Source organism: Talpa occidentalis, unplaced genomic scaffold (genome assembly GCF_014898055.3).
Source record: "Talpa occidentalis isolate TD23 unplaced genomic scaffold, MPIMG_talOcc4v2.1 talOcc4.3, whole genome shotgun sequence".
Lineage (NCBI taxonomy): Eukaryota > Metazoa > Chordata > Mammalia > Eulipotyphla > Talpidae > Talpa > Talpa occidentalis.
In genome coordinates this window covers 129,218,834-129,244,719 of record NW_023603184.1, presented here as the reverse complement: position 1 = coordinate 129,244,719, position 25,886 = coordinate 129,218,834, and the positions used below count along the sequence as shown (strand labels likewise).

At 39.7% G+C, this 25,886-nt stretch overlaps 1 protein-coding gene and 1 long non-coding RNA gene across 5 annotated transcripts in view; one reads left to right on the top strand and one right to left on the bottom strand.

Annotated features, from left to right (window-relative positions):
- Positions 1-25,886, top strand: part of PLEKHM3 (pleckstrin homology domain containing M3) — a 181,556-nt gene that overhangs the window by 68,650 nt on the left and 87,020 nt on the right. For all 4 annotated transcript variants that reach the window (XM_037523938.2, XM_037523939.2, XM_037523940.2 and 1 more), the window contains exons 4-5: positions 3,418-3,563; positions 14,844-15,037. In XM_037523938.2, coding sequence (XP_037379835.1) covers positions 3,418-3,563; positions 14,844-15,037 — 340 coding nt within the window. The remainder of the gene's footprint in view (positions 1-3,417; positions 3,564-14,843; positions 15,038-25,886) is intronic.
- Positions 14,407-25,886, bottom strand: part of LOC119256153 (uncharacterized) — a 51,868-nt gene continuing 40,388 nt past the window's right edge. The window contains exons 2-3 of the long non-coding RNA XR_005127645.2: positions 17,000-17,092; positions 14,407-15,196 (exon numbers count right to left, since the gene is read on the bottom strand). This is a non-coding gene — a long non-coding RNA (uncharacterized LOC119256153). The remainder of the gene's footprint in view (positions 15,197-16,999; positions 17,093-25,886) is intronic.

Here is a 25,886-nt window from a genome sequence, read left to right as displayed (position 1 = left end):
AGAAAATACATCAGGCCACTAGCTAACTAATCTTCTTTTCTGATCATCCCATGGATTTCAATGACAAATACATTGGATTTGGATACTAAAAGTTTTAATTTTTTCAAGTTAAATAAGATGCTTCTCAGTGGGCACAATGAATGCTATGGAAAAATACTGGTAAAATGAACTTGGGTTATTTCTACATAGCAAATTTTTGGAAATTGACTAAGAACCTGAAATGTTGATTTTGGAAGTCTAGAAAGTAAAATATGTGACAAATTATGAGCTTTTCACAGAGCAGTCAGTCTCCACACCCTCTGTACTTTTTTTTTAGTAGAATCAAAATTTAGAGCTTGGAGGAACCTTTGCAGTCACTTCAAAGTCAGGGAACAATTCTTAGCCTTTACCCACAGAGTCTCTGATAGTAATTGGGTTAGAAATGCAGATTCCTGGGCCTTACCTCAGCTCTATAGAATCACAATTCCCTGGGAGGAACTCTACATTTTTCACAACTATCTCCAGAAAATTTTGATGCTCACCAAATTTGGCAAACTTCTGATTTGGGCTAAGCCCTTCATTTTTCAGTGAGCAAAGCAGGTCTGGAGAGTTTGCTGGTTTGGCACTCAGTGTCCTAGGCAGGGACAAACTCAGGCTTCCTGACTCTAGACCTACCACGCTTGTCTACAAACCGAGACTCTCAAGTAGTCCCAAGCATACAGATAGGTCCATCCATACCTAATTCTGAGTCCTTAGAGGTGAGTTCAGCACCCATAATAGGAAAGCAAGGTTCTAAATAAGGTATGACAAGAGAGGGTTAAAGGTAGGAGTTTATGTTCTGATGTTTTTGTCTAAACTAAAACCTAAATAAAACTTCACCGTGTACTTTCAGGCTTGCTTTTTTATGAGCCTAAACTTTGCAAAGTAGTGAGGATGTTTATCTCATTTGGTTAACTCAAGCAATTGAACCCCCAGTTTATTAGGCTTTGACCTGTGTGCCTGGTTGATATAAACATCTTTGGGCTGTAATGTGCTTTCTTACAATGAATACTTGTGTATTTTAGTATTATCCATGTTTGTTGTACCCAGAAAATTATAATGAAGTCATTAACAATTGTAGCCTGATAACTGAGCAGTTCCTACAAAAGCATATTTAAAGCATCCAACAGATGCTTACTGATGTTTATTATATTCAAAATAAAGACAACCAACAAGCTAAATTAATCTAAATTTTTTTTTGGAGTGTTCTACAATGAGAATTTAAGCTGTAATGGTGAACCTGAATTTCTGCAAGATCATGATTGCTTTCCAAATCATTAGGAGAGACTGAATTTTATTCAGCATCATTTCAGTGTTATTTGAGAGTCTACTAATTTTTGGAAACAGTAATGACCCAATATCAAGGATATGTCCAAATCCACTGAACTCTGTTCCACATTCCATGTATTATCACACGGTCATGTAGAATTCTTAAAATGGGCAGCATATTTTCATAGGGATATTAACAGACATGGACTGCTGTGAGAGTCAGATGATTAGGTTAGGGGAATCAGCTATAGAATAGCTAGAGCAAATGAAGACTTCTTTATATGTATGTGAGTATAGGTGTAACAAGCAATATTTAGTTGATCACCCATTCAACATAAGCATTTATTGATGGTATAGAAAGTATAAAACTATTTTTAGTGCTGAGGACAAAATATCAACCTGAAGTTTCCAGCATGATCCTGGCTGGACAAGTACATACAAAGGCAGAGTGGTTTAAGGAGGCTTGTGCTAAATGCCAAATGTCACTGAGGGCAGCAAATGGCATCCAGCCTTCCAGCCTGTGAGGAGGAAGCACCTCCCTGTCCAACAGGAGCAGCAGGTGTGTTTGCTTCTTCCTTTTCCGTCACACACGTCATTCCTGAGCCATTTGAAAAACAGGAGCTTGTTAGGATTTTGTTGCTACACAATAGTAAAGAAGAAGTCAGTTGGAAGAAATAGTATTAAGCTCTTGAAGCATCATATCAGTACTTTACTTACACAAAAGTTATTGTCTTATGTAGTTCTTGTATTGAAAATATATATACATATATATATGATCAAATTCTTTTCCTGAAGGATGCCTTGTGAAATTGTTTGCTTCCCAATGCCTTCTGTGATGAAAAGTTCTTTGTCTTATAATACTTTCATTCATGGAGTGCATTGAATTAGTATCTCATTAGATTGGTGGTTTATTAAATAAACATGTTGAAGCTCCTTGTGGAAATAGGGTGCAACATTTCAGACAGTAGGCTTAATGTGAAATTGCTTTGATTGAGATACTTCTTGATACCAGTGCATGAAATAGGCCACTTGGAAGGAATTCTAAGATGAAAGGTGTAGATCAGAAATGCCAGAATAATGATACCATTTGTATCATTATGATTATCAGAACTGCCAGGATTTTGTCCTTTGGGTTAATTGTGACAGAATTTCTGTACTCATCAATAGAAGATTCTTCCTGCCATGTAAAGAAAACTAATAATTTTTTTGTGGCAGAACCATGGTTATTACCAAGTCCCTGGGCAGTGCAAGGATAGTGCTCACAGAATCATGCACTTCCTGGGACAGAGAAGGGCCCTCACAGTCACTGGCAGGCAACAAGTTACCTTGGTAATAATGGGCAGGATTTGGCAAAGTGGTGAGCCGAGAGGAGGGCATTGCGTAAGGAGAAATAATATGCACTAAGACATGGAGGGCATTCATTTTGGGAACAGAGCTGAGAGTGCGCTGACTGGAATAAAGAGTTTCTATTCCCAGCAAAGAGTAGTGGGAGTAGGTAGCTGGAAAGGTAGGATGGGGGCCAATCAAAGGCGAAATTCCTTACATTGATTTTGTACACATTAAGAAAGGCCATATATCAATTTTGAGGATCATTTTCAATCATACTGTTATAGGACAGGGAGAGGGGCAGCCCAAACCCCGCAGGGCCACCCTGTTACAATACAAGTTTAGAACCAAATCCAAACTGCAACCTCTTATCGACTGGGTGACCCCAAATTAGGTATTTAACCTGGCCAAACCCTTAGTTTATTCATCTGTAAAATAGAGCTGATAAGATCTTCCTTGAGAGGTTGTGCAAATTAGATGGGGTCCTGTATGAGGAGCCCCAGAAAAGTGACCAGTGAAAGAGTTTCTGAGGAAGGAAGTAAGGAAATAGAGGTGAGGTAATAGAAACTGATTTCTGGCGCCATAGGCAAAAGTGAGCAGAAACAGGGAACCCCATAGGTGATGGTTACCCTGATCACCCAGGATGAGAGGGCAGAAACTGTGAGGCTAGGAAGAAAGGACACGTCCATACATGTTTTCTCTGCAATTTCTTTTCTGTTGTGGACATTTGTTTAATTTGAGGGCTGTGTGACCTGTGGTGTGAAAAATACAATACTGATAGACGCTTCCTTTTGTCTTGAACAGGATGCCAGCGATCCATAGGCCTTTCTAACGGGAAAGCGAAGGTATGCAATTACAGTGGCTGGTACTACTGCAGCAGCTGCCATGTGGACGACAGTTTCCTCATCCCAGCACGCATAATCCACAACTGGGACACCTCAAAATATAAGGTAGGTCAAAAACTGATTCACTTCATAGTAGCCATCTTGGTCTTCATATGTTGTCACGGGTGTTATAAAGACAATGATACAAGAGTTTGGAGCAAACTCATAAAATCTAAGATCTTATCTAATGCTTCTTAAATAGCTCACAGTTTAAAGGCTTCTTTTTTTTTTTTTTTTTTTAGGCATGTATTATTTATTTATTTGTTTGTTTGTTTGTTTATACAAGCACTGGGTACAGTCAGAAGCGCGGGAGGGTGAGAGAATTCACCAGAGCCAGAGCAGGGAGCTGAGCAGGCAGAAGGACCGAAGTACACTGCTGAGGGGAGCAGCGGGCAGCAGGAGAGGTCTGCGCGCCATGTGGGACCCTCCTCCTGTGGCCGGGGAGCAGCCGGGGATCGAACCGGCGCCGCAGAGGCCGCGGGCAGCTTCGCAACCCAGCGCTCAACCGCTGCGCCACCGGGGAGGCCCGAGGCTTCTTTATTATAATTCTTATTTCCTCATTTGAAAAAATACAGATCAGATTTTATATCTGGACCTTGGTAACTAACTATAGGTGCTGAAAGAGAATTCTGACATAGAAAGTGGCCTTATTTGTTATTTTTTGTTCTTATCTCCAATATCACAATACTGTGGGGTAACAAAAAAAAAAAGTCATGTTGGCTTGAGCATGCCAGTAATCTTTGAAGGGAGGGAATAATCCAAGGTACTTCTTAGAGTAGAGTATAGCACTCCTCCTACGAAGCTCAGCCTCTGGTAAATCCAGTGCCCTGGAACTGGAACCTGAAGAGAAGCTTCAAGTGACAGAAGTGAGGACTCCTGAGTGGGGCACCATGCCAAGGAACAGTGTGGGGAACCACCCTTGGGCCTAACCAGGACTGTGACCTCTTTTTAAAGGGGAAGAAGTGAGAAATACAGGTTAACAGCTTTGCAAAGTAACTGCTGTTATCCAAGGAGTATATACATGAAGTACAGAGACAAAAATACAAAAATTTTGATAACTATCAAAATGTAAATCAGCGGATTTGAAGAGGAAGACAGTGTTGGGGCACTCCAGCTTAAGCAGATGTAGAAAGGAGGAACCATTCGCATAGGAAGCCAAGAAGGAGCGAGCAGTGAGGTAGAAGGATCCCATGAAGAAGGTGTTTCCAGTGCCGTTGTGACAGAAATTGATAGATCAAACACGATGAGCCTTGAGAACTGACCGAGGCATTTAGTAATGTGGAGGTAGTGAATGACCTTTATGAGAGCAGTTGGAATTGAGTGGTGGGAGGGAAGGTCTAATTGGAGTGAATTTGACTTACATAGGAAGAGAGAAATCAGAACAAGAATAGACAACTCTTTTGAGAAGTTTTTCTATAAGGGGATGCTAGGAGATGGAGAGTAACTGGACAGGATGTGGGGAATCAAGTTAAATTTGATGTTCTTGTTTGACAGAAATAAGTGTGTTTTCTATACTGACACAAACTAGGAGAGAGAATTAATAGAACAATGAGGTTGATTAAGTGAGAAGGATGGAGTCACATAGACATTAGGAGAGGTTGGCTTTTGCTAGGAGCAGGGAATAAAAGGAAAAACAGCCTGTGGACACAGGGGCCAGTGGGTAGGTAGATGTGATGTTGGGAGCTTGTGAATGTTCTCTTCCATTTACTTCAGTGGCTTTTGGCTAATTCTTTTATTTATGTGCCCGTGATCCAAAGGGATTAAACACCTAGCCTTGGTCACTGTGGGAAGTGTCTTGATAGACAAGTAGGGATGATAAGGCAATACTTCTATCAACTCACCTACAAACTCACCTAAATCCACATCCATCTTCATTGTTTTCCTTCCAGTCACAGAAGAAACATCACTCCTCTAACGAAAGGTTTAGTCTTCCTACTTCTGCTCATAATCTTAACTCTTCTGTTAAGGTTTTTGCCAAATCCAGTTGGTACTGGTCAGTTTCTTATTTTACTGGAATTCTCAGGGACACAGAAATAAAAGAATTCTCATGGGCACAGAAATAAAACAGTGAGCCAGAAGCAACTGAGGTAAATGGAAAAGAACATTCACAAGCTCCCAACATTACATCTACCTACCCACTGGCCCCTGTGTCCACAGGCTGTTTTTCCTTTTATTCCCTGCTCCAAGTATTTGAGGAGGAATTCTTTTGCCTTGATTTTGATGACACCCCTGGTTCTCTTCCTATTTCTGACTCTTCTGACCCTTTCAAGCTTTCTGATTCCTTGTTCTCTGCCTGCACCTCTAATCTTACGATTCCTATGGTTCACTCTTTTTTCCCATGTTATATTCTTTCTTCTGCATTATCTTCTTGCCTTCTGTGGTTTTAACTACCAGGATCATATGCTGATGATTCCCACTTTTATCTTCAGCTCCAGTTTTACTACTGCAAGTGAGATCTGTGGGCATCTTAACTTTGGTTTTTAACTTACTAACCTTCAAGACATGAATCGCTCACCACACTATACAGCATTTCCACCCTTGCATAAACAAGGTGGTAGAATTTGACAAGTGGAGGAATCTAACCCCTCACCAGAATGGTCCTCGAGGCTTAAGATTTTTGTATGGTCTGTGTCCTGTGTCTGTTACCTGAACTGACTAGCAGCTTTTCTGATTCTGTTGCCAGACTCTTGTCACATCTGCTTTGAATGAACCTTCCATGCAGGCTGAATAAACACACTGTTTTTATATCTCCTTTCTAATAAATTTCTGAGACTTGATTTCATGGTAATTGTATCACCTAGAGCAAGGTGAGTAGGTAAGGAAGGGGCCTATAGCTGTTCACCAGCCTATAACCTTTGAAGTACAAAATAAACATAAAAATTCTGAATGGCCAGTTAGCTTCTATTCTTTTCTGTATTGTTGAGCAACTCTATCTTCTCTTCTATCCAAAACACATCCACATTTTCACTGTCTTCCAAGTCAGTCACCCCCTATGAGCTTGCCTCCTACTTCAAGAAGAAAATTAAAGCTACAAGCCTATCTGTACTTGTACCTGTTCCCTCCTACTTGGGGAGGAAGAAGAGTTCTTTCTCTTAGAGTCATCCTTCCACTTGCCTTCCAGATATTTTTGTGCCTCTGGGAAATCCTTGCTTATTTTTCCAGAGCTGATAAAAGCACGTCCACCTTGGTGAACCTCTAACGACCCCACCCTTCTGCACTTACTACATTGCTGCCTCTCTCCTTCATGTCACCACTGTGTTCTGCATGGGGCTCAAGAACTTCCCTTATTTAGGGGTTAATAGCAGGATCTTGGAGTTAAGCAGGCATTTGTCCAAACCCTACTTCTCCCTCTTAGTTAGTACTTGATTTGTTGGGACCAATTACTTGGACATCACTGAACCTCAGTTTCATGATCTGTAAAATGAAGCTAGACTGTCTAGGCTCAAGTATTATCTTTGTGATTTGTTAGCTCATGACCTGAGTGAGTTATCTAGTCTGTGCTTCAGTTTCATCTGTAAAATGTGGACAATACTTCCTAGGGTTACTTACGATTTCATGCATGTGGAGCATTTAGAACAGTGCCTAGCATTTAGTGGGTGCCAAGTAAGCATTCATTCTTACCTAAAAGACTTGTGAATTGAGATATGAGGAAAGCACTCTGCAAGTGACTGTGATAAGCACTTAAACAATGGAAATTTTTTTTTATTATTTTCATTACCATCACATTCATGTGACAGCTAGTTGCTCTCCCTTCTCTCTGAAGGCAAGCTCCCTGGACACAGGGAACTTAGCACAGTTCCTGGCACGTAATTAAGCAGCAGGAATGTTCAGTGAATGAATGGACAAATGAAGCATGACCTGTGGGTGCCTCAAACTCAGTAGTCCCAAACTGGCTTCATCTCCTTTACCAGATGTCCCCCCAACCCCCACCACCACCCTGGAGTGCACACGACCCCACCCATCTCCAGTGCAGCGCTGGGAGACATCGTGGGCTCCTCCCTCCGCCACACCTGCTCCGCCTAATCAGCAAAACTCAGCCTGAATGTCAGTTCTTGAGGCCGTGCTCTGCACCGCACCCACATCCACCACACTAACCATCTCAAACATCATTCACATGAAGGAATTCAGTAGGTTGACCTTGTTTCCTGCCTTCAAGGCTCACCCCAACAGAATTTCCAAAAAGACCTAATTTGCCTCAACAGTAGTTCCCAACAGTCCTAATCTCACCTCAGGTGAATTTTTTCCCCTCTCTTAGTCCTGGTTTCCTCATCTTCAGAATAGGGAAGTAAAAGTACCTATTTGTAAGGTTGCTGTTTGCTTAAATGAATGATTGACAGAAAGCACCTACAAAAGTACATATAAAATAAATGCTGTGTTAACTCCAGCTTTTTCTGTGGTTGTTAAAAGCAGATACAACCATCTTAACCTGCCAGGAAATTTTTTGTGATCTCTAGTGACTGCCTTTTTATCACTCCTCATCTACCTGCCTGCCCCAGAAGTCCTCCACTAGACCCACGCTCCTTCCTGTTCTCAGTCCTGCCATGCAATTTCATGCCTCTTATTTTCCTTTGCCCTCATTCAATTCAGCAAATCCTCAACCCAGCGTCAACCTCACTTCCTCTCCTGGCTCTTCCCCTCTATCAGACACAGTTATCATCCTCTCCTCTGCATCTTGTACTTGACACTCTGAATATAGGCTATAAATATTTTTGCCACGTTTATGCTAGATAAAAACATATTTAGAGGAAAAGAACACTTGTTGAGTTTGCTGTAGACAGTGTGGAGCAGGCCTCTGACAGCCGGGAGAGGTGTGGAGAGAGTAGGTGAGCCAGGCAGTCCCAGCTGCATCAGTGAGAGCTTAGTCTGGGGGCACCTGCCAGAAGAATACACACCAGTCTGTGGAGCTAAAGCAGAAAAGATGGTACTGAGTGAGGAAAATGAAAAAAAAAAAAAAAAAAAAAAGCATGGTTTATCCAGGTGGGAAATGGAGGAGGGGATCTGGGTCTGTTTGCAGTGAGCAATAAAGACCACCAAAACCATCAGGCTCGCCATCGCTGGCACTTGCAGTCTTTGTACAAGGCAGACATTCTACTTGGAGGTCATTCGAGTGACAAGGTTTGATTTTGAGGAGACAGCTAACTAATTGAAGATAGTAGGTAGCCTCACTTCATCTGTGTTGCACATGAAGAAAATGTTCCTTTATCAGATCACTCCTTCCCAGGTTCTCAGTGGATGAGAGAAAATTTTAAAGCAGGAACAGAGCCAGTCAGTTTTATCTGGATCATCTCCCACTGGCATTAAGTAACCATATTCCATTTAGTCCAGTGTTTGTCTGTCTTTGCTCAGATACCAGGATTTAACTTAATGTTCCTAATTGTGAGGATCAATTCAGACCTATCTGTTTCCAGGAGCAGACATCATTCTGTTAGATCTGCCTGTCTCCTTAATAGCAAGTACGTGACTGGCTTTAATATCCATTTAAAAGAGTGAAAAAATGGTTTTGCAGAACAGAATGAAATCTGTCATCTTAAGCATTTCCTTGTCCGCCCTCTGAAGTAATAATAATCCTAATTATTTTTAAAGCAGGATTTCATCTATTTTCCAGTGTATATCCTGCAGATTGAATTGAGCTCCAGGATTACCTAGCAGCTAAACCAAATCTTTCAATTCTATAGCCATTTTATAATGAAATTCTCTTTGAAGATACCTTTCTCCTACCTTCCCATTCAAAAATAGCAAACATAACAAAGAGTTGGTAAGGAACTCAAACTTAGTCTCAATTCTTCCTAAGTGGTTTCTCTCAGTTGTGCCTTTTCAAAATATTTTTGTATCCTAGCTTGAAAATTCACATTCCATTTAGCTAGGGGTTTTCCATGTTACATAAACCATTTCCTATCTCTAAATCTTAAGAGGCATTCAGGGCAAGCTCTGCTGCCCTTGCTGAGCTGGAGAACAGCTCGCTGATGGGAAAAAGCACTTGATCAGAGTCATTTGGAGATTTTGAGAACAAATTGTAATTAAACTTAAGATCTCTTGATACCTCCCCCATTAGCTTATAGTGCTTATTTTAACAGGACCGAGAAGTATTACAGTTAAGTTGATTTTATTAAAATGACTTTTGCCATGATTTTTCACAATAGAAATGAGAACAAATACTGGTAGGAAACATTATACCAATGGATTAAGTGGTAATTCTACTATGCTAAGATTATGAGTGATATACATATTCCTCTCTCAATCTTTATTCTCCAAATTTTCAGTAATGTGATAACATTACTTATATTATTTTGTAAGTTTTAACCATTATTTAGCTCATATATTCTACTTAGGAACGCATGTACTAGAAATTAACCTTTTTAATGTTTCAGAATTATAAATATGACTGTTTTGTCCTGCCATAGATAACCTTCAGTGTGGTTTAATGTAGTAGGGGAGGCTATTTCATAAAAAAAAAATTTCCTCACATTGCTCTTTTATTCTATCTTCTTTCTGGATATTCTTTCACAAAAATGAAAAAGTACAAAGGACATATGTGCCTAGATAATCTCCTTTCTACCTTGTTCTCCTTCCCACAGTCAACCAAATTATTCTTTTCTTGGGTATCCTTTCAGGGACAGTTTACATTCACATGTTCTTTTAGATAAGAATGGCACAGGGAATATATAGTATACATTTTGCTCTTGGGGAACATTCTATTTAGATCATAAAACTCTTCCTTTTAACAGCCACTCCATATTCCTTATGAATTTTGCACATACACACACACAACACACAATTTATGTAACCAGTTTTTTTTTTTTTGATACATTGTCTTTTCCAATCATTTGGTGTTATACTATGTGATTCCAAGAGTGTCTTTATACATCCTTTTAAGTTCTTCCATTCATGAGTGAGACTATCTGTAGATAACTTCCTAGATGTAGGGGTATGTATATATCTGTGAGTTTCATGGATATTTCCAAATCGCCTTCAGCGTAGTTGTGTGCTGGATTTTTACCCCATAGCGGATTCAGCAGCCTTTCTCTTAGTACAAGAATGCCAGCTGTCACTTGTGGTGTCGCTGTGTCGCCTCTAGCGGTCTTTCCCCTTTTCTAGTTTATTAACATAATTTATTATGTTGTAAACTTAGAAACAAGTTCTTTTAGTTGTATTTAGAGTGTGGGGTTCAAAGTCACAGCCAGAACATTGTAAAATTTCATTCACTTGTGCCACAAGTGCTTATTGAACTCCTCGCTTACCCTTCTTTATGTTGGGGATGTGAATTTCTCATGAGGGAGAGAGACAGTAAGCAAATACACAAATAAGTGACTTCTAGATAAATGAAGCATTACTGTACTTTACTTTTAGAGTTAAAACCAAATGGGAATCCCCACACGCCAGCACATTAGTCATTCTCCATTTGTATCCCACTTGCTTTCTATTTGACTGGAGAGGAGGGGAGACAGTGGGATCACTTCTTTTAAAGAGTAATGAGCAGATAGTTTATGATAAACTATTTAAAAATAAAAAGAACTGTGAATATAAACAATGCCTAAAAAGCACAGAGCCAGATGTCCCAGAGATCTGAGTTTTGGCTCTAGTTCTGCCACAAAATGACCTCTCATGATTAATTTATTGATTGATAGATACATATATATTTATGTATAATAGATATGTGTATGTAGGTGTCGCTCAGAAAGGAGGTTCCATAGGAGGACTGTAACTAGGCCAATTTTGTAACTGGTGAAGGGCCTCTCCAGAAGTGTGCAGCCCCGGTAGGCAAGAGGATGGTTCAACTTGGAGAAAGATGCCCTTTGAGCCCATTGGTGAGGGGAGCCCAGGCTGGATTTCATTTTCCACTGCATATCCCCAGACAGCCAGCACATCAAACAGCTTCTCTGTCTGTAGTAAAATAGGTTTAGGAAGTGGCTGGGCTAAGTAGGTTTTCTTTAGTTCATACAAGATGTTCACACATTTCCCTTTAAATGACCCAGAGAAGGATGAGATGTGTGACATATTCCTTATTGGACCTCAGAATATTTTTCTTGTAGGATTAATATTCCCAACAAGTTGAGAAAACCTGATCTAGATTATCTAGTTATTCTGAGATTTTGTTCTTATTTGTTTTATTCTAATACATTTTTCTCCAGTAACAAAACTAAAGTCCTTACCACCACCACCGCATCATCTCCAAATTGCTGTCTATGGTTAAACATTCCCTTTGCCCTACTGCTTTATTACCCAGGGCTATTTTTGTGGGGGAACATACCAGTACACCATTCCAGAACTCTCTCGCAGAATTACGTAAACCTGGAACATTTGAGAACTTTGTTTTTAAGAGATAACTGCTACTGGTATAACAAAAGATGTATTATGTTCGTATCGAATGACAAGTGTACGTGTGTATAGAGCAGATTTGGTCATTATTAGTGTGTAACTAATTATAACCTGATTTTGAGATTTTCTCCAACTCCTAAGTGTGAGATGGAGAGACCTATTTCTGCCGGGACCTCCTCCTCCTCCTCACTTGTATTGAACCATGTAGACTACAGAGCTGTAAAGAGAGAACCAATTCACAAGCTGCAACAAAACCTCAGTGACAGTGTAGTTCTTATAGCTTAAAGTTTTCTGTTTATAAATTTTAAAAACCTGGAAAATTATATTAATATGAATAGAAGCATGGAAGAGAATGCCAACCACACACATTTTTCTTTTTAAAGAAAATATTGATTGGGCTCATCCATCTGTACTTGTGAGCTAAGTTTTATATCAGAAACAGGGCTCAATTTATCATGTTTTTCTTAATTTTACTGGCAAGAATTGTAGGACAGTAACTCTTAGCTTTTAAGTGAAATATATTCATTTTTCTATATAATCTGTATATTTATAGTGTCAAGAAACTCTCACAGAAACTGTAACACAGGTTATTGCTGACTTTTTTCCCTAATATAGTAACATTTTCTTTAATAAAACAAACTTTCAAATTGCAGTTTTGGGTGTGAAAGTAGAATCCCCATACTTGTATGGAAGGTCATATAGAACTTAGGAATCAGTGGGGAGAGAGTACTCTTATTTTGCAAAATTAGCATTTCATGCCACATTGAGTTCCTCCCCAAATTCCATTGCCTGGTGTAAGTGGTCGATTTTCAAAAAAACAAGCATTAGCTCAGCATGTCAGGGATTTGTTCAAATACTGAGGTAGCCACTGTCACAGTATGTTTTGTGTTTGTAACGCTGGTTAATAAGTTCTATGAAATGGAACCTTAGATGTTACTGAAACTAGCTGTTTTGTTTTTAGCAATTTCAGTTTAGGATTGCTGTTAGTAGTGGGGTCCCATTTGTCTCACTGCTTTTACTGTCTCTCTAAAAGATGTTTTTTCCCCTTTTGGGCTTAAGTACCACCTGAAGAGAGAATCCTTTTAAGGCCTGGGAGCTTGGCCAGTGCCCTTTGTCCTTCTGTTCACCTACTAAAAGGTAGCATTGTTAACCTAATTCAGCAGGGCCTGACTCAGTATAAACACTGCTCAGTAGAGCCAGAAGACTAATTGAATTGTACTATACATCATTTTTCAGCAACAGTTTCAAGTGGATTGTGCTTCATTACCCAGAATACCATTCGCAGTTTCCTCACTTAAGAAATGTAATATTTAACCATGATAAAATATTTTGTAAGTCCAATTCTGTCTTTCCCCACAGAATACAAGCCACCTAAGGACAGGGCCAAACCTGTTTTATTCTCCACTGAATGCTTATTGCTGGCTACAGTGTCTGTCATGCCTGAGTGGAACCTCACAGGGAGGCATAATTTAGCCCTTTAGAGTGTTATTTCCAAGCTGGTTAAATCGTCAAAGTCTATGGCTAACTCTAGGTGGATTCACATTAAGTATATAACTTCACTAACTCCATAGGACCCTAGTGGATCCCATGATATAACAGCTACCTCAAAAATGAAACATGAACTTTTGTATGCATTTTACAAGAAAATGCTGAATTTCATAAACATGTATAAGAAATTTTTAATCAACCTATAATTGTCATACATTTAATTAGCACATGTATACATATTGATGTGTTCTCATGGTTGTGTGCTTAACTATACTCTCTCCCAACAAGTGAATTTCTGTTTAGATTTTCAGCCAGTATTATGTGCTTTGCCATGCCTTCCCTAACCCCCTGACCCCCAGGATGGTTGCTTCCTCCCCATTAACTACTAGTGAATCTCATCTATACTTCTTTTGTAGATAGTTTATGTGCAACATGTATCTTTTGCTTTAGATATTTGTCTCATGCTAAATGAATCCCTTGAGGGTAGAGACTATCTTCATTGATAGTCAATAAGTGGTTTTCAGTTTTCTTTTTAATAAGCTGTTTTGTTTTTGTTGAATTCCTGAACTTATTCCCAGTGCTAGAGAGATTTTGGTGGGAGAGGTTTTGCTTTCCATAAATAGAAACTGAGCCAACTCTCACTAGCCAATCCACATCTCAGTATCAGTAAAGATTCCAAAAAATTACCTTCATGTATTATTTAAGCTATTCCCTGTATATCTTGGATGCATTGTTTCCAATGCACTATTTCTTTTCATAACCATGGCATTTTAAGATCTACTTTCATGGTCTTGTCATTTACAACCCTAAGTGAACATAGAGTTAGATGGACTTGTTGATGAGAGTTGGCTCAAGCTCAAAGTTGTTTTGATAAAAGCTACTCCTTTCTGCCCAAAGTGTATATTTGACCCTGTTTTTTCTGCAGTCAGATTATTCAAGATATCCTGTATTCCTTTAGAACTTTGTAATATGTAGATATCTTACCTTTTATTTAAGTGGCTATTTATCAAAAAAAATGTTACAGAATATACAAACAAATGCACATATACATGTAGTGTTTAAAATCAGGGAATTGATTTTAAATCAAACAATATTAAGTGCTGTAAGGAAATCTTAACTAATTCTTTTTCTACTTCATTTATACAAGAAGCTGCATAGTTAGCAGAGAATACCTGGCTGTCTTTCATCCAGATTCCCCCACCTGAGATTACAGCATAGGTAATAACTATATCGTACAAAATAACGAATGGTAAGTTGACAATTGGTATACCTGATCTGAAAAGTTCTGTGTCATTTTACCTCTCTTGCAGATTTATATAATCACCACCATAATCAAGAAACAGAATTAATGACTTCCATTCAGTGCTCAGAATACTTTTACCTGTTGAAGCTCTAAAAGAGAAGGCCGAATCTATATTTGAATTATCAGTTTTCTCATTTGACTGTGTTCAGAAAATACTACTTTGATACTTAAGCTATGGTTCCTAGTTTTTGGGAGGCTGACTAATTCACCAGAACTGATTGAGGAAGTTTATTTTGCAGGTGTCTAAGCAGGCCAAAGAGTTTCTGGAGTACGTGTACGAAGAGCCCCTGATTGACATCCAGCAGGAGAACCCCATGCTGTACCTCCATGCGGAGCCGCTGGCTGCGGTGGTGCGGCTGCGGCAGCGGCTGAAGTCGCTTCGGGCCTATTTGTTCAGCTGCCGGGCAGCAGTGGCTGAGGATCTGCGCCGCAGGTAAGAGTCATAAATGTCAGTGGGCTCCAGTTTGTTTTTCTTTCCTGCCCTGGGAGCGTGGTTAGATGGTCTACGAGGGCTTTTCCAAGGCCGGCTGTTTCGAATTCTGTGGCTCTCCCTCTGGGCTCATCTTTGACTTTTTCCACCAAGGTCCTGTATCTGGTTAAGCCAAACAAAATGAAAATAATATCTCAGTGTAAGAGAAGGTTTTTAACCGTGGGTTGAGTTCCCACAACAGTGAGGACTTCTCTCACAGGTTTTCCTGAGATGGCATCATAGCAGTGCCCTCACTGATCACTCATGCAGTGTTTATACTTTTTCCTGAATTCAATTCCTGTTTGTCATTTTAAAAAATTAAATATTTCAAAGATGCTTATAGTTTTAAAACATTTCCAATGGGAAATAAGTAGGTAGAAAATCTTACTCTCCATACAGAAACAAACTTGATAAATGATGCAGGTGGTAGAATTGGAATTAAAAAGCACTAGGCCCATCCCCGGTGGCGCAGCGGTTGAGCGCTGGGTTGCGAAGCTGCCCACAGCCTCCGTGGCGCCGGTTCGATCCCCGGCTGCTCCCCGGCCCCGGAAGAGGATCCCACATGGTGCGCAGACCTCTCCTGCCACCCGCTGCTCCCCTCAGCAGTGTGCTTCGGTCCTTCTGCCTGCTCTGCTCCCCGCTCTGGCTCTGGTGAATTCTCTCACCCTCCCGCGCTTCTGACTGTACCCAGTGCATGTATAAACAAAAAAAAAAACAAACAAATATAATAAATAAATAAATAAAAAAAACATGCCTCTATAAAAAAAAAAAAAAAAAAAAAAAAAAAAAAAAAAGCACTAGGCCCAGGATTCTGCCTTTTGTTACCCTTGGTGCAGCCTTTTCCATAGCTTAGCCATCGCGACGTTCATAGAACAGGCAAATCCTCAAAATAACAGCAAGGTTATAGTGTGCCTCCTCTTTTTACAGTTCAGCTGGCGTTTGAATTCTCACTCTCGATATATACAAACTAGCTTTATACTTGAAATAATTATTGGTGGTGTTCATACGTCCCTAAAAACACCTTTCAGTTTTCTTCTTCTGACAGAAATGACCAAAAACAGTCATTAGTCATGGTTTGGGGAGGAAAGCCTAAATGGGTAAGAATCTTCTGGCAAATACTAATACTTTGCTATTTGAGATCTAGGTTTAGACCCAAAGAAAAGGACATAACCCCCAGGCATCTGAAGATATTTTAAAAAGAAATAAATGTAGTTAGTGTAGGATACATAATATCTAGACAAGCTCTCATAAAATGAAAAGGCATCTGCCACAAAACAAAATACTCCTTAGCAGTGGTCATCCCATCACCCAGCTATTTTTCAGGAAGCACTAGAAAGTGCTTAGGATTTATTCTTATATAAATCCTAGGCAAATCTCAATTTTGAAAGATGAGGGCTTTCCCTGGCAGCCAACAGCATTGTTTCAAACTCATTTACCAGCTATACTAAGTATAAGATTCTAATGTTCAAAGTAGATTTGTTATTTTCAGTACCTTCTGGCTTTGCTCAGTTTGTTTTTCCTGAGCCTGTATTTTTAGATGATATTAAAATCTACACATAGGAATCATCTTAGATACTTTCCTCAAATGATGTTTTGCTTTGGTTAAATATGCCAAATCAGGTCACATATTTAGAAATTAAATAGGAGTTCATCTCTTCATATGGATGGCTAAGAATACCTACGCTGTTCCAGCAGTCTCGTGGTTTACCACCGTGTACTTGGCCTTATGGCTAGACCACCAGGAAAGGAATGGAAGTTCTACAAAGAGCACTCCCATGGCTATGAGACCAAACACACTAGTCTTTTTTTCCTTTCCCGGACTTGTTCATGATCACTATGTAGTTCTGTGGCTGGCACGAAGTAGGTGAGGTGCTGAGTCAGCATAGAAGGAGGGGGTTGGGGGAGGGATCTCTAGTGGACAGTTACCTCTTGCAGCGTCACTTGGGACCACTGAAGGAGTCATCTTCTCTTTTCCTGCTTCCCTTTGTCACTTAGCACAATATCTGACCCATCGCAACCCTGGAAAACAGTTGTTGAATGAACAAATGGAATCCATCAAAAAAGATTTATTGCTTCTGTTTCTGGGGTAACTCCAGAAATCTGTCTTTCACTTCCAGTGCCCCACTGCTGGACTTTCAGGACTATTGCATTTGCATATAACTGGTTTCTGTTCCTTCCAATCCAATCTTATACATCAGGCAAATTATTCCAAGTATGGAATTCAAGATTTGCCCAGATCTAGTCCAGTATATTGTGCTACTGTCTCAAATATCTTACATCTCAATCACAACCAGTTCTTACCTCAGTGCATTCAGTTATGGAGTTAAATGGGTTTTTACAACTGGGGTGCTTACACATAGTAAGCACTCAGTAATTGTTTCTTAATCCTAGAATGCTGTCTCTGGCTTTAAAAATCTTTTTTAAAGGATCGCCCTTGAATTAATCCCTTATTTCAGCTACTATATCAGGAGAAATGTGGAGTTGGCTAGCCCAGGGCCTGCAGTTCCTATATCTACAATATAAACATACCCATGTAGTTGTTGATAAAAATGAGTGAAGCAGGAAGCTCCTTAGGAGCAAAGAATGAGATGGTGGTTCCTACAGAATCCTAGAGGAGGCATGTTGATTTTTAAGGGTTTTGTTGTTGTTGTTTTGGGGTTTCTATATTTACATATGCTATTAATGTTCAGGATTGCCATTTCTCTCCAGCCTGGCACAGGGGAAGTGTACCACTTACAAAATATTTTTTTTGGAGGGGGAGGTGGTCTGATTTTCTCAAGTTATTTAAAATCTTTTACATCAAAATAGGATTGTTTAATCACATTTTGTGAAATATGTCCAACAGACATTCTGGATTGGCTGTACTTCTTGCAGTTAAGCCATGCTTAATATCAACTCTGCCTTCTTCAGTGTCTAAAAAAATAACCATTGCCTAGCTCATATGCTAAAATTCCTATCACCAAAGCTACCTCTTACCTGTCTCACTTGTATATGGAATTTTTTAAAGACAAAATTCGCAAAACAGTACATTTAGAGGATAAGCTTATCCAAAAGCAATATTTAAGGTTTCCCTTGTTTCACCTGGGAATACATCATCTGAAGTGGAGCAGTTTAAACAGTGAGAAGAACCTGCTAGACACAGCTAATCTTACATATCCTTAATAGAAATTAAAAGAGGGAGGAGTTGATGGGCAATGTGCAAACAAAAAAGAGCTAGGGAATCCAGTTCTTATCTAGTCATAAAAGGCATTCTCTACCCTCCTGGTTTTACCTCAGTGTAAGAGTAACCATTTATCTCCAGCAAGTAGGCCCAACATGCTGAAGACCTGTCAGCGCCATATAAACAGAATAAAGCAAACTGTTAATATTGCTGTCGTGAGAAAACTGAAAACAGACTGATTAATCGTATTGGCGCTCGACCGCCAGGGAGCCAGCTTTGGTTGTCGCCTTATTAGGGAAGTCACAGTTTGCTTTTAGGCCTTTCATTATAATGACCCTCCGGTTTTCATCCTCACTGTTTTTGTTATTGTTGTTAAATGAACGCCTTGTTCTTGAACCCATACCTCAAATCTTGACTGGCAAGGATGATTAGTTTAGAAAAAGTCAGTGTCTTCCATGAAGCCTAAAATGTTTACAGTGCTGACAATTCACTGTTTCTGAGGACTCCCAGATGGTGACCCTGCTGGGTTAGATTCAGGCCTAGCTAACTTTTCACAAGAAGAATTATTTACAATGTCCACCTGTGAAGATACATGCAGAACTCTAGAAAATCTTGGCATTCACAGTACTGTCAGGACATCTCCAGATCAGCAGCCTCTAGTGAAGTCTTTGGAAGGACACTCAGAATTGCTGGAGGGGCCCCAGCCCGACATCTCCCACTAAACACTGGAACAGCAGGATGTGTGTAAGTCAGAAGTTACAGTTGGGCACCTGAGGACCAAATCTGGCCCTCAGGCATGTTCTATTAGGCCTTTCAGAGATGGCTCCCACCAGGTTTTAAAGTTGTGAAAGGGTTGCCAACATTTAAATAATCCAGGGTTTTCTCACATACATAAAATGAAGCTCTGTCCCATTTCTCTTGGAAAATAAGAAGCTCTGATTACACAGGGCTTTCCTCATCCCTGGATAGCAGCAGTCAGCTTTAAGTACCAGACTTCTCCATGTTACCATAGTTTCTGCTATTCTTGTTGTCTCCCCAAATCGATACCATTTGGTATTAAAACATGGTTGCCATGTTTTTCTTATCCTCAGTCTACTTTATTCATGGTGGTGCCTGGACCCATATAAGGTAATTATGTCAGTTAAAAATTTTGTCAATTAAAAACTACTTTCCCATAGCATTTGTTATTTACAACAGCCTTCTTAGGTAAGTGGGACAGGTCATATTTAGAAGAAGAACTGACAACAGTGCTGTGTGACTTGTCTGGTAATAGAGCTGGTTAGTAGCAGAGTCCATGCTCAGACCCGGTGTCCTGAGGATGGTGGCACCAGAGGTGTCTAGACTTTTAAGAGGAACTCTAGCTCTCCTGCAGCCTTGTTTGAGGTCATCTAGGAGAGAGTAGAGGCAGGTGGAACAGAGCGCTGTGCCTGAGGAGGGAGGTGGGGTTGCCGACAGACAGACTGTGCTCCCTGCCCACTCAGCCAGCCCTGGAGAGCAAGGCATGACAACTGGCTCAGCACTAACAACAGCTCCTTCCTTAGGCTGGCCTTTGCCAAATGAGTAAAGTACTGTTCACAGACCTGCCAATTTAAAGCAAAAATGTAGCGATATCTAGAGAGTTGTCTTTAACCAAAACAAAAAAATTAGCCATCTATCTATCACCATTATTTCACAAAGGAACACTAAAAAAGGAATAGGCAGACAACCTCATAATCAAACTATTTTTAAACATCAAATAGACTTACAATGAATTAAAAAAAAACCAGATGAATTTTTTCTCTATTTTTTCTCATTTCTTCTTGGACTCTAAAAACATCACTAGATACCCACCAGCTGTTTGGATTTGCTTTTCAGAAATCCAGATTAGGAGGGATTGGGGTCAAAATAAGGGGGTTGTAATTGTATGGGGAATATAAAAATAAATTTAAATTTAAAAAAATTTTTATTAAAAAAATAAAAAGAAATCCAGATTAAGTCATATTTTCTCTTCTGAGTGCTGGAGTGAAATCATCCAGTCCAGAAAAGACATTCTAGAAATTAATGTGGGTGTCTGAGTGTTTCCCATTCTCTATCATTAGGATGTTATTTGGGGTGCCTGATGATTCCAGTGTTTCTATTATGATATAATTTGAAACTCATTTTTCTCCCAGCACTAGTTGAGCCAATAGCAATAGTATATCTGTTCTCCCAGGAGCTTAAACAGAATTGTGTCAGTTCTTGGGCAACATTTGGTCCTACTTGTTTGTAAAGTTTAATACTTGGCTTAACCATTCAGAAACAATTTGACAGCTTGACTTGGGCATCTCAGAGAATAGTAGAAGTGATTTATCTTCTAAACCATCTTTTCCTAACTTTGTTTCCTAACTTTTCCACATTTTGTTTGAAGTTATAATTATGCTCAATAATAGTTCTGACTGAATGATTAGGAATTTGTCATTAAAATTGCCATTTTTAGGCCAACAGGCATATGAAAAAATGTTCAACATACCTTATAATCAGGGAAATGCAAATTAAAACCACATTGAGATACCACCTCACACCAGTAAGAATGGCACATATCAAAAAAACAAGCAACAACAAATGTTGGTCAGGATGTAGTGAAAAAGGAACTCTCCTACATTGCTGGTGGGAGTGCAAACTGGTCCAACCACTGTGAAAGGCTGCCTGGAGGTTCCTCAGTCTACTAAAAATGGAGCTACCATACAACCTGACAATTCCATTCTTAGGGATCTACCCAAAGGACACAAGAATACCTGGCACCCTATGTTTATTGCAGCACTATTTACAATAGCTAAAACCTGGAAACAACCCAAATGCCCAAAAAATAGATGACTGAATCAAGAAGATGTGGTACATATACACAATGGAATATTACTCAGCAATCAAAAAAGATAAACTCATGCCATTCGCAGCAATGTGGATGGAGCTAGAAGGAATTATGCTCAGTGAAATAAGCCAGAAGGAAAAAGAAAAATATCGGATGGTTTCACTTATAGCACAAATATAGGGGAACCAAATAAGACATCAGTGTCAAAAAATAACAGCACAAAACACAACAAAGCAAAAACGGATGATTATAAATCAGACATACTGCATGGGAAGGAGAGGGACCAGAGGGAGGAGCAGGGAACGGAGGTGATGGTGCACAGGTGCATTGGTAAAGGAAACTATGGGGCCTATACCTGAGGGGGTGGGGGGGAAGCAACATTGTTTAAAAATGAACAATGATGTAAAAAAAATAATTTGAAAAGAAATAATAGCTGAAAAAAAAGATTGCCATTTTTATTAACATTATTTATCTTAGTACCCGAAAAATTATGAAAGTGTGTGTGTATCCTGTTAGATTTTCATGCTTCCTGTTCTGTAAGGAGAATTTAGCAGCTTGCTCAGCTTATACTTGCCTCATAAATGTCACCTCATTTACCTAGATTCCCTTCCCACTCCTTCCCTCGTTACCTCAGGGAGAGCTGTCTTTGTAGAAAATTCACTGGAGGAAAGGATAAGCCCAAAGGTTCAAGTGTCCTTTGGATGTCTGCTAACATCTCAAACTCAACATAGCCCACAACTGAGCTCCAAAATCCCTGATCCCACGCCTATTGCAAACTGTTCCTCCTGCAGACTTCCCCATCTGGCTTAATGGCACTTCCAACCATCCCATTGAGGCCAAACACCTTCCTCTCACATTTCACATCCAATCCATCAGCAAATTCTGTCAGCTTCACCTCCAAAATATAGCCACTCATCACCACTTGCACTGCTGCCACCATGTCTAAATCACCGTCATCTTTCCCTGGATTATTGCAGTAACTGGGCCTCCTTCAGTCTGTTAAGATTGAAGCTAGTGTTGATGCGTAGATGAAACAATGTCATTGCTTATCCAAACTATCAAGTAGCTTCACCTCTCACTCCAAGGAAAAACCAAGGCCCTATACTGCCTCATCCCCCATTACCTCTCTGCCCTCATCTACCACTACTTTTTGAAACCCAGATTCACTGTTCTAGTCACACCAAGCAGACTCCTATGTGAGCTTCAATTATTTTATCTTCCCCCAGATAACAGCATAGTCTGTTTCCTTACTTCCCTTAGGTTTTTTTTTTTTTTTAACTTTTTTTTTTTTTTTTTATAGAGGCATGTTTTTTTATTTATTTGTTCGTTTGTTTCGTTTATACATGCACTGGGTACAGTCAGAAGCGCGGGAGGGTGAGAGAATTCACCAGAGCCAGAGCAGGCAGAAGGACCGAAGTACACTGCTGAGGGGAGCAGCGGGCGGCGGGAGAGGTCTGCGCACCATGTGGGACCCTCCTCTGGTGGCCGGGGAGCAGCCGGGGATCGAACCGGCGCTGCAGAGGCTGCGGGCAGCTTCGCAACCCAGCGCTCAACCGCTGCGCCACCGGGGAAGCCCTTCCCTTAGGTCTTTCTGTAAGCATTCTTGACCGCTACTTAAAATGGCAACCAGTGTCTCCCTCCCCCCTCTCTCCCTCCCCACACACACTTCCTGTCTTCTTTCTCTGCTTATTACCATATTGCATGGCATGCTGTCTCTCTCCCAGGCCACCAGGTGTGGATATGGAGGTTGTGCAGCCTATGCAGTGTCCCAGCTCTTCCCACTGGGTGTAAGCTGTGAAGGAGTGTGGCTTTTTATCTCTTTTACTCACTGCTACGGCCCCAGGACCTGAAAATGCACCTGACAGGTAGTGAGGGCTAGTAAATATCTGTTGAGCAAATTAAATGAAGTACTGTTACCAAGATTCTACCCACTTCATTTAGTCAAACCTTTTTTCTTAATCCAAGACAAACAATCCTGTTTCTCATAGAAAAAAGGAAGCCACCCATTATCCTACCACTTTGGTCTATGTTCTTCTGGACTTTTTCCTCTGCAGGTTGTTGTCCCCATGAAAATGGTTTCATATTGTACATTCTACTTATAACCCTATCATTTACATGTAGTATATTATGAACATTTTTATGCCAGTAAATATTTGTGTAAAACATCATGAATCACTGAACAAATATGATGTTTTTGGGTGTGAGCACATCTTCATACTATTGATGTTGGAAGAACAAAAGATTGCATTAGCTATTAATGAGCTGAGAGAGAATATTGAATAGTAACACCTTCTCTTGTCTGACCACACCCCCAAAAATTCTGACATTAGGTAGAGGGGCAATCTGTTATAGAGAAGATTGCATGCTGTTGTGAATCAAATATACTTAATCGAGAAAGCTAACATATTAAGAGTGTCTCTTAGGCAGCCTAGTTCTTAAAACACAGATCTACACATACTGGACTTGCTGAGTATCTCAACATAAGGACTATCTCCACAGTAAACAAAATCTGATCTAAATGTGCAGTTAATTATTAGCTGACAAAGTCAGGTTAATATTTGAATTTTAGAAGAATAAACCCATTTTAGTAATCATATCACTAAATTAGTCTCATTAAAGACCAGTACTTATTAGCACTTCAAGTGTATAGGTAACACTTCTTTAAGCTCAGTACATGAATACACCTCTTTATGTTCTCTGCAAGATTTAACATTAGCCAGACTTTATGGCTAATTTTCAGTTAGCTAATTAAAAGTGTCATTAGCTGCATTTGGGGCTTTAGTCTCATCAGATGAGCTGTAAGACTATCAGGACTCAGAAACAACTAAAACACAGGATGTCATTTTGATAGTTTTTGAAAGCAACTGTTCTTGTTCTACTTCAAGAATTCCTTTTCCCTTGGATGACTTCTAGAACTATGGTTTTCAAGTCATCTAATCTCCTATTCTAATAGCTCTTTCCCCTTCATTTTTCTCCAGAGATCTCATTCAGCAGATTTTAAAAATTATTTAAAAGGGAGCTATTGACTTGTCTGCAAAAGACATTGTCATCCAAAACTCAGCAGATTGGTAAACTTTGAAAAAAAAAAAAAACAAACTGAGTAGTTATATATTAATCTTAGTATAATAGACACAAGCTTTTTTGTCTACTGAGAAATCCTTCAGAAACTTAGTGATTTTATCTTATTCTGAGATTAAAATATACATAAATTATCTAAAATCATTTTCTAAGAGACAACAAAAAATAAGTCATTGCAAGAAAAGTGTTATAGTCTTTGAACTGTTAAAAAAAAATGCTGTAAGGATTGAGCAAGGATCTATAATAACTGTGATATGATCTGTCACTTTTATAATCAGACCCCAGAATAATCACAACCAAAATTACTTCCCAAGTATTTCTACTCCAGGCTCTTTGTTGCTAAGAAACTTAAGCACATTTTTCAAATGAGTAGGTAAATGAAACCCTTATTTCCCATATCTACCAAGATATAATATCCAACACAATCTTGCCACTTTTTCAGCCAATGAGATTAGCAAAATGAGCTATCTAGAGAAATGGTTGAAACTGTTTCTTCCACATGGGTTGCTATCGAAATACCTGCCTTTGATTTAAAATTGTTTTTCCATTAGCAGGGAGCATGGCTGGACATTTGGGTGCTGTCCACATCCAGTAATGTAACTACTTCAAGAAGAGTTTGCAACTCATATCAAGAAAACCAAATTGTATTTCCCTAGGGGTAGTTCTTAGTGCTTTTTGTTGATTTTTGTGTGAGTGTGTGTGCCCTCCAAAGGGAAGACACCACTACTCTTGATACTCAGCACAAATTACCTAACCCAGAGCCCATATTCCTGGAAAACACAGTAATACTGCATAAATAGTTTTCAAATTGTTACTTCTGTGCCTCTCTCCATAGTCTTCCTTTAGACTCATGATTTAGAATCGAAATTGGAGGTTTTCTTTTGGTGTTCTGGTGGGGGAGAGGCAGGGTGTCTGTCTTTAAAAGTCTTTTCTATGTGTTGAGATATTTCCATTAAAAACCTTTCCCCCCCCCCTATTTTAATCATTGGGTTTTTAAATGCCAGTTGTGCAATTCTGAGAACTGAGCTTCAGGGAAATGGTGAGGTTATTAAATCTATCAAAATCCTGCAAAGGGTCTGTCTACATCAGAGTCTACTTTGTCCCTTTTTCTCCCATGAGCATCAGCTCTAGGTGGTAGCTGAGCTGAAGTCTCAGAAATTAGTCATTTTAAATGAGTCTTGGTTTCTTTAACTTAGTGTCCTGGTGCAAAATAGAATGAGAACCCCCTGCTTTTTTTTTTTTTTATTATTAAGAGACTACTTCTCTTGATTTCATAAGCAATTATCTCTGCATTTTTAACCCCAAGTACCAGCTGCATAATATAAGGCCTCTGAATCATAACCTTTTTTTTTTTTATTTCATCCTTTCTCACCTTTCTCATTAGAGCGATCTATACATGAAGCCTAAGTTACCTTTTCAGTATGTCAGGCAACTCAAAAAATGATAAAATGGAAAATTTGGCACTGAAACCATTCTGCTCTTTGGTCCTCATGATCCTTCAGCAGGTTTCTTCATTGTTCTTTGGAGTCAGAACCTGGTGGTGCTGCCTGCCAGGGCTGTGGTTTCCTTTGATGGTGAATGGAGTGTGGAGTTGACCCTCCTTATCACATCTGTCCTTTGGCTCTAGTGTCAGGACCTAACAGATGAACTTGCATTGGCATAAGCAGGGCTGCCCTTGCTATTGGCCTGCTGGAGAAATGCTGTCTGACCTGATGATTAATAGGTCTGCTGGGCAGCAAGGTCACAGA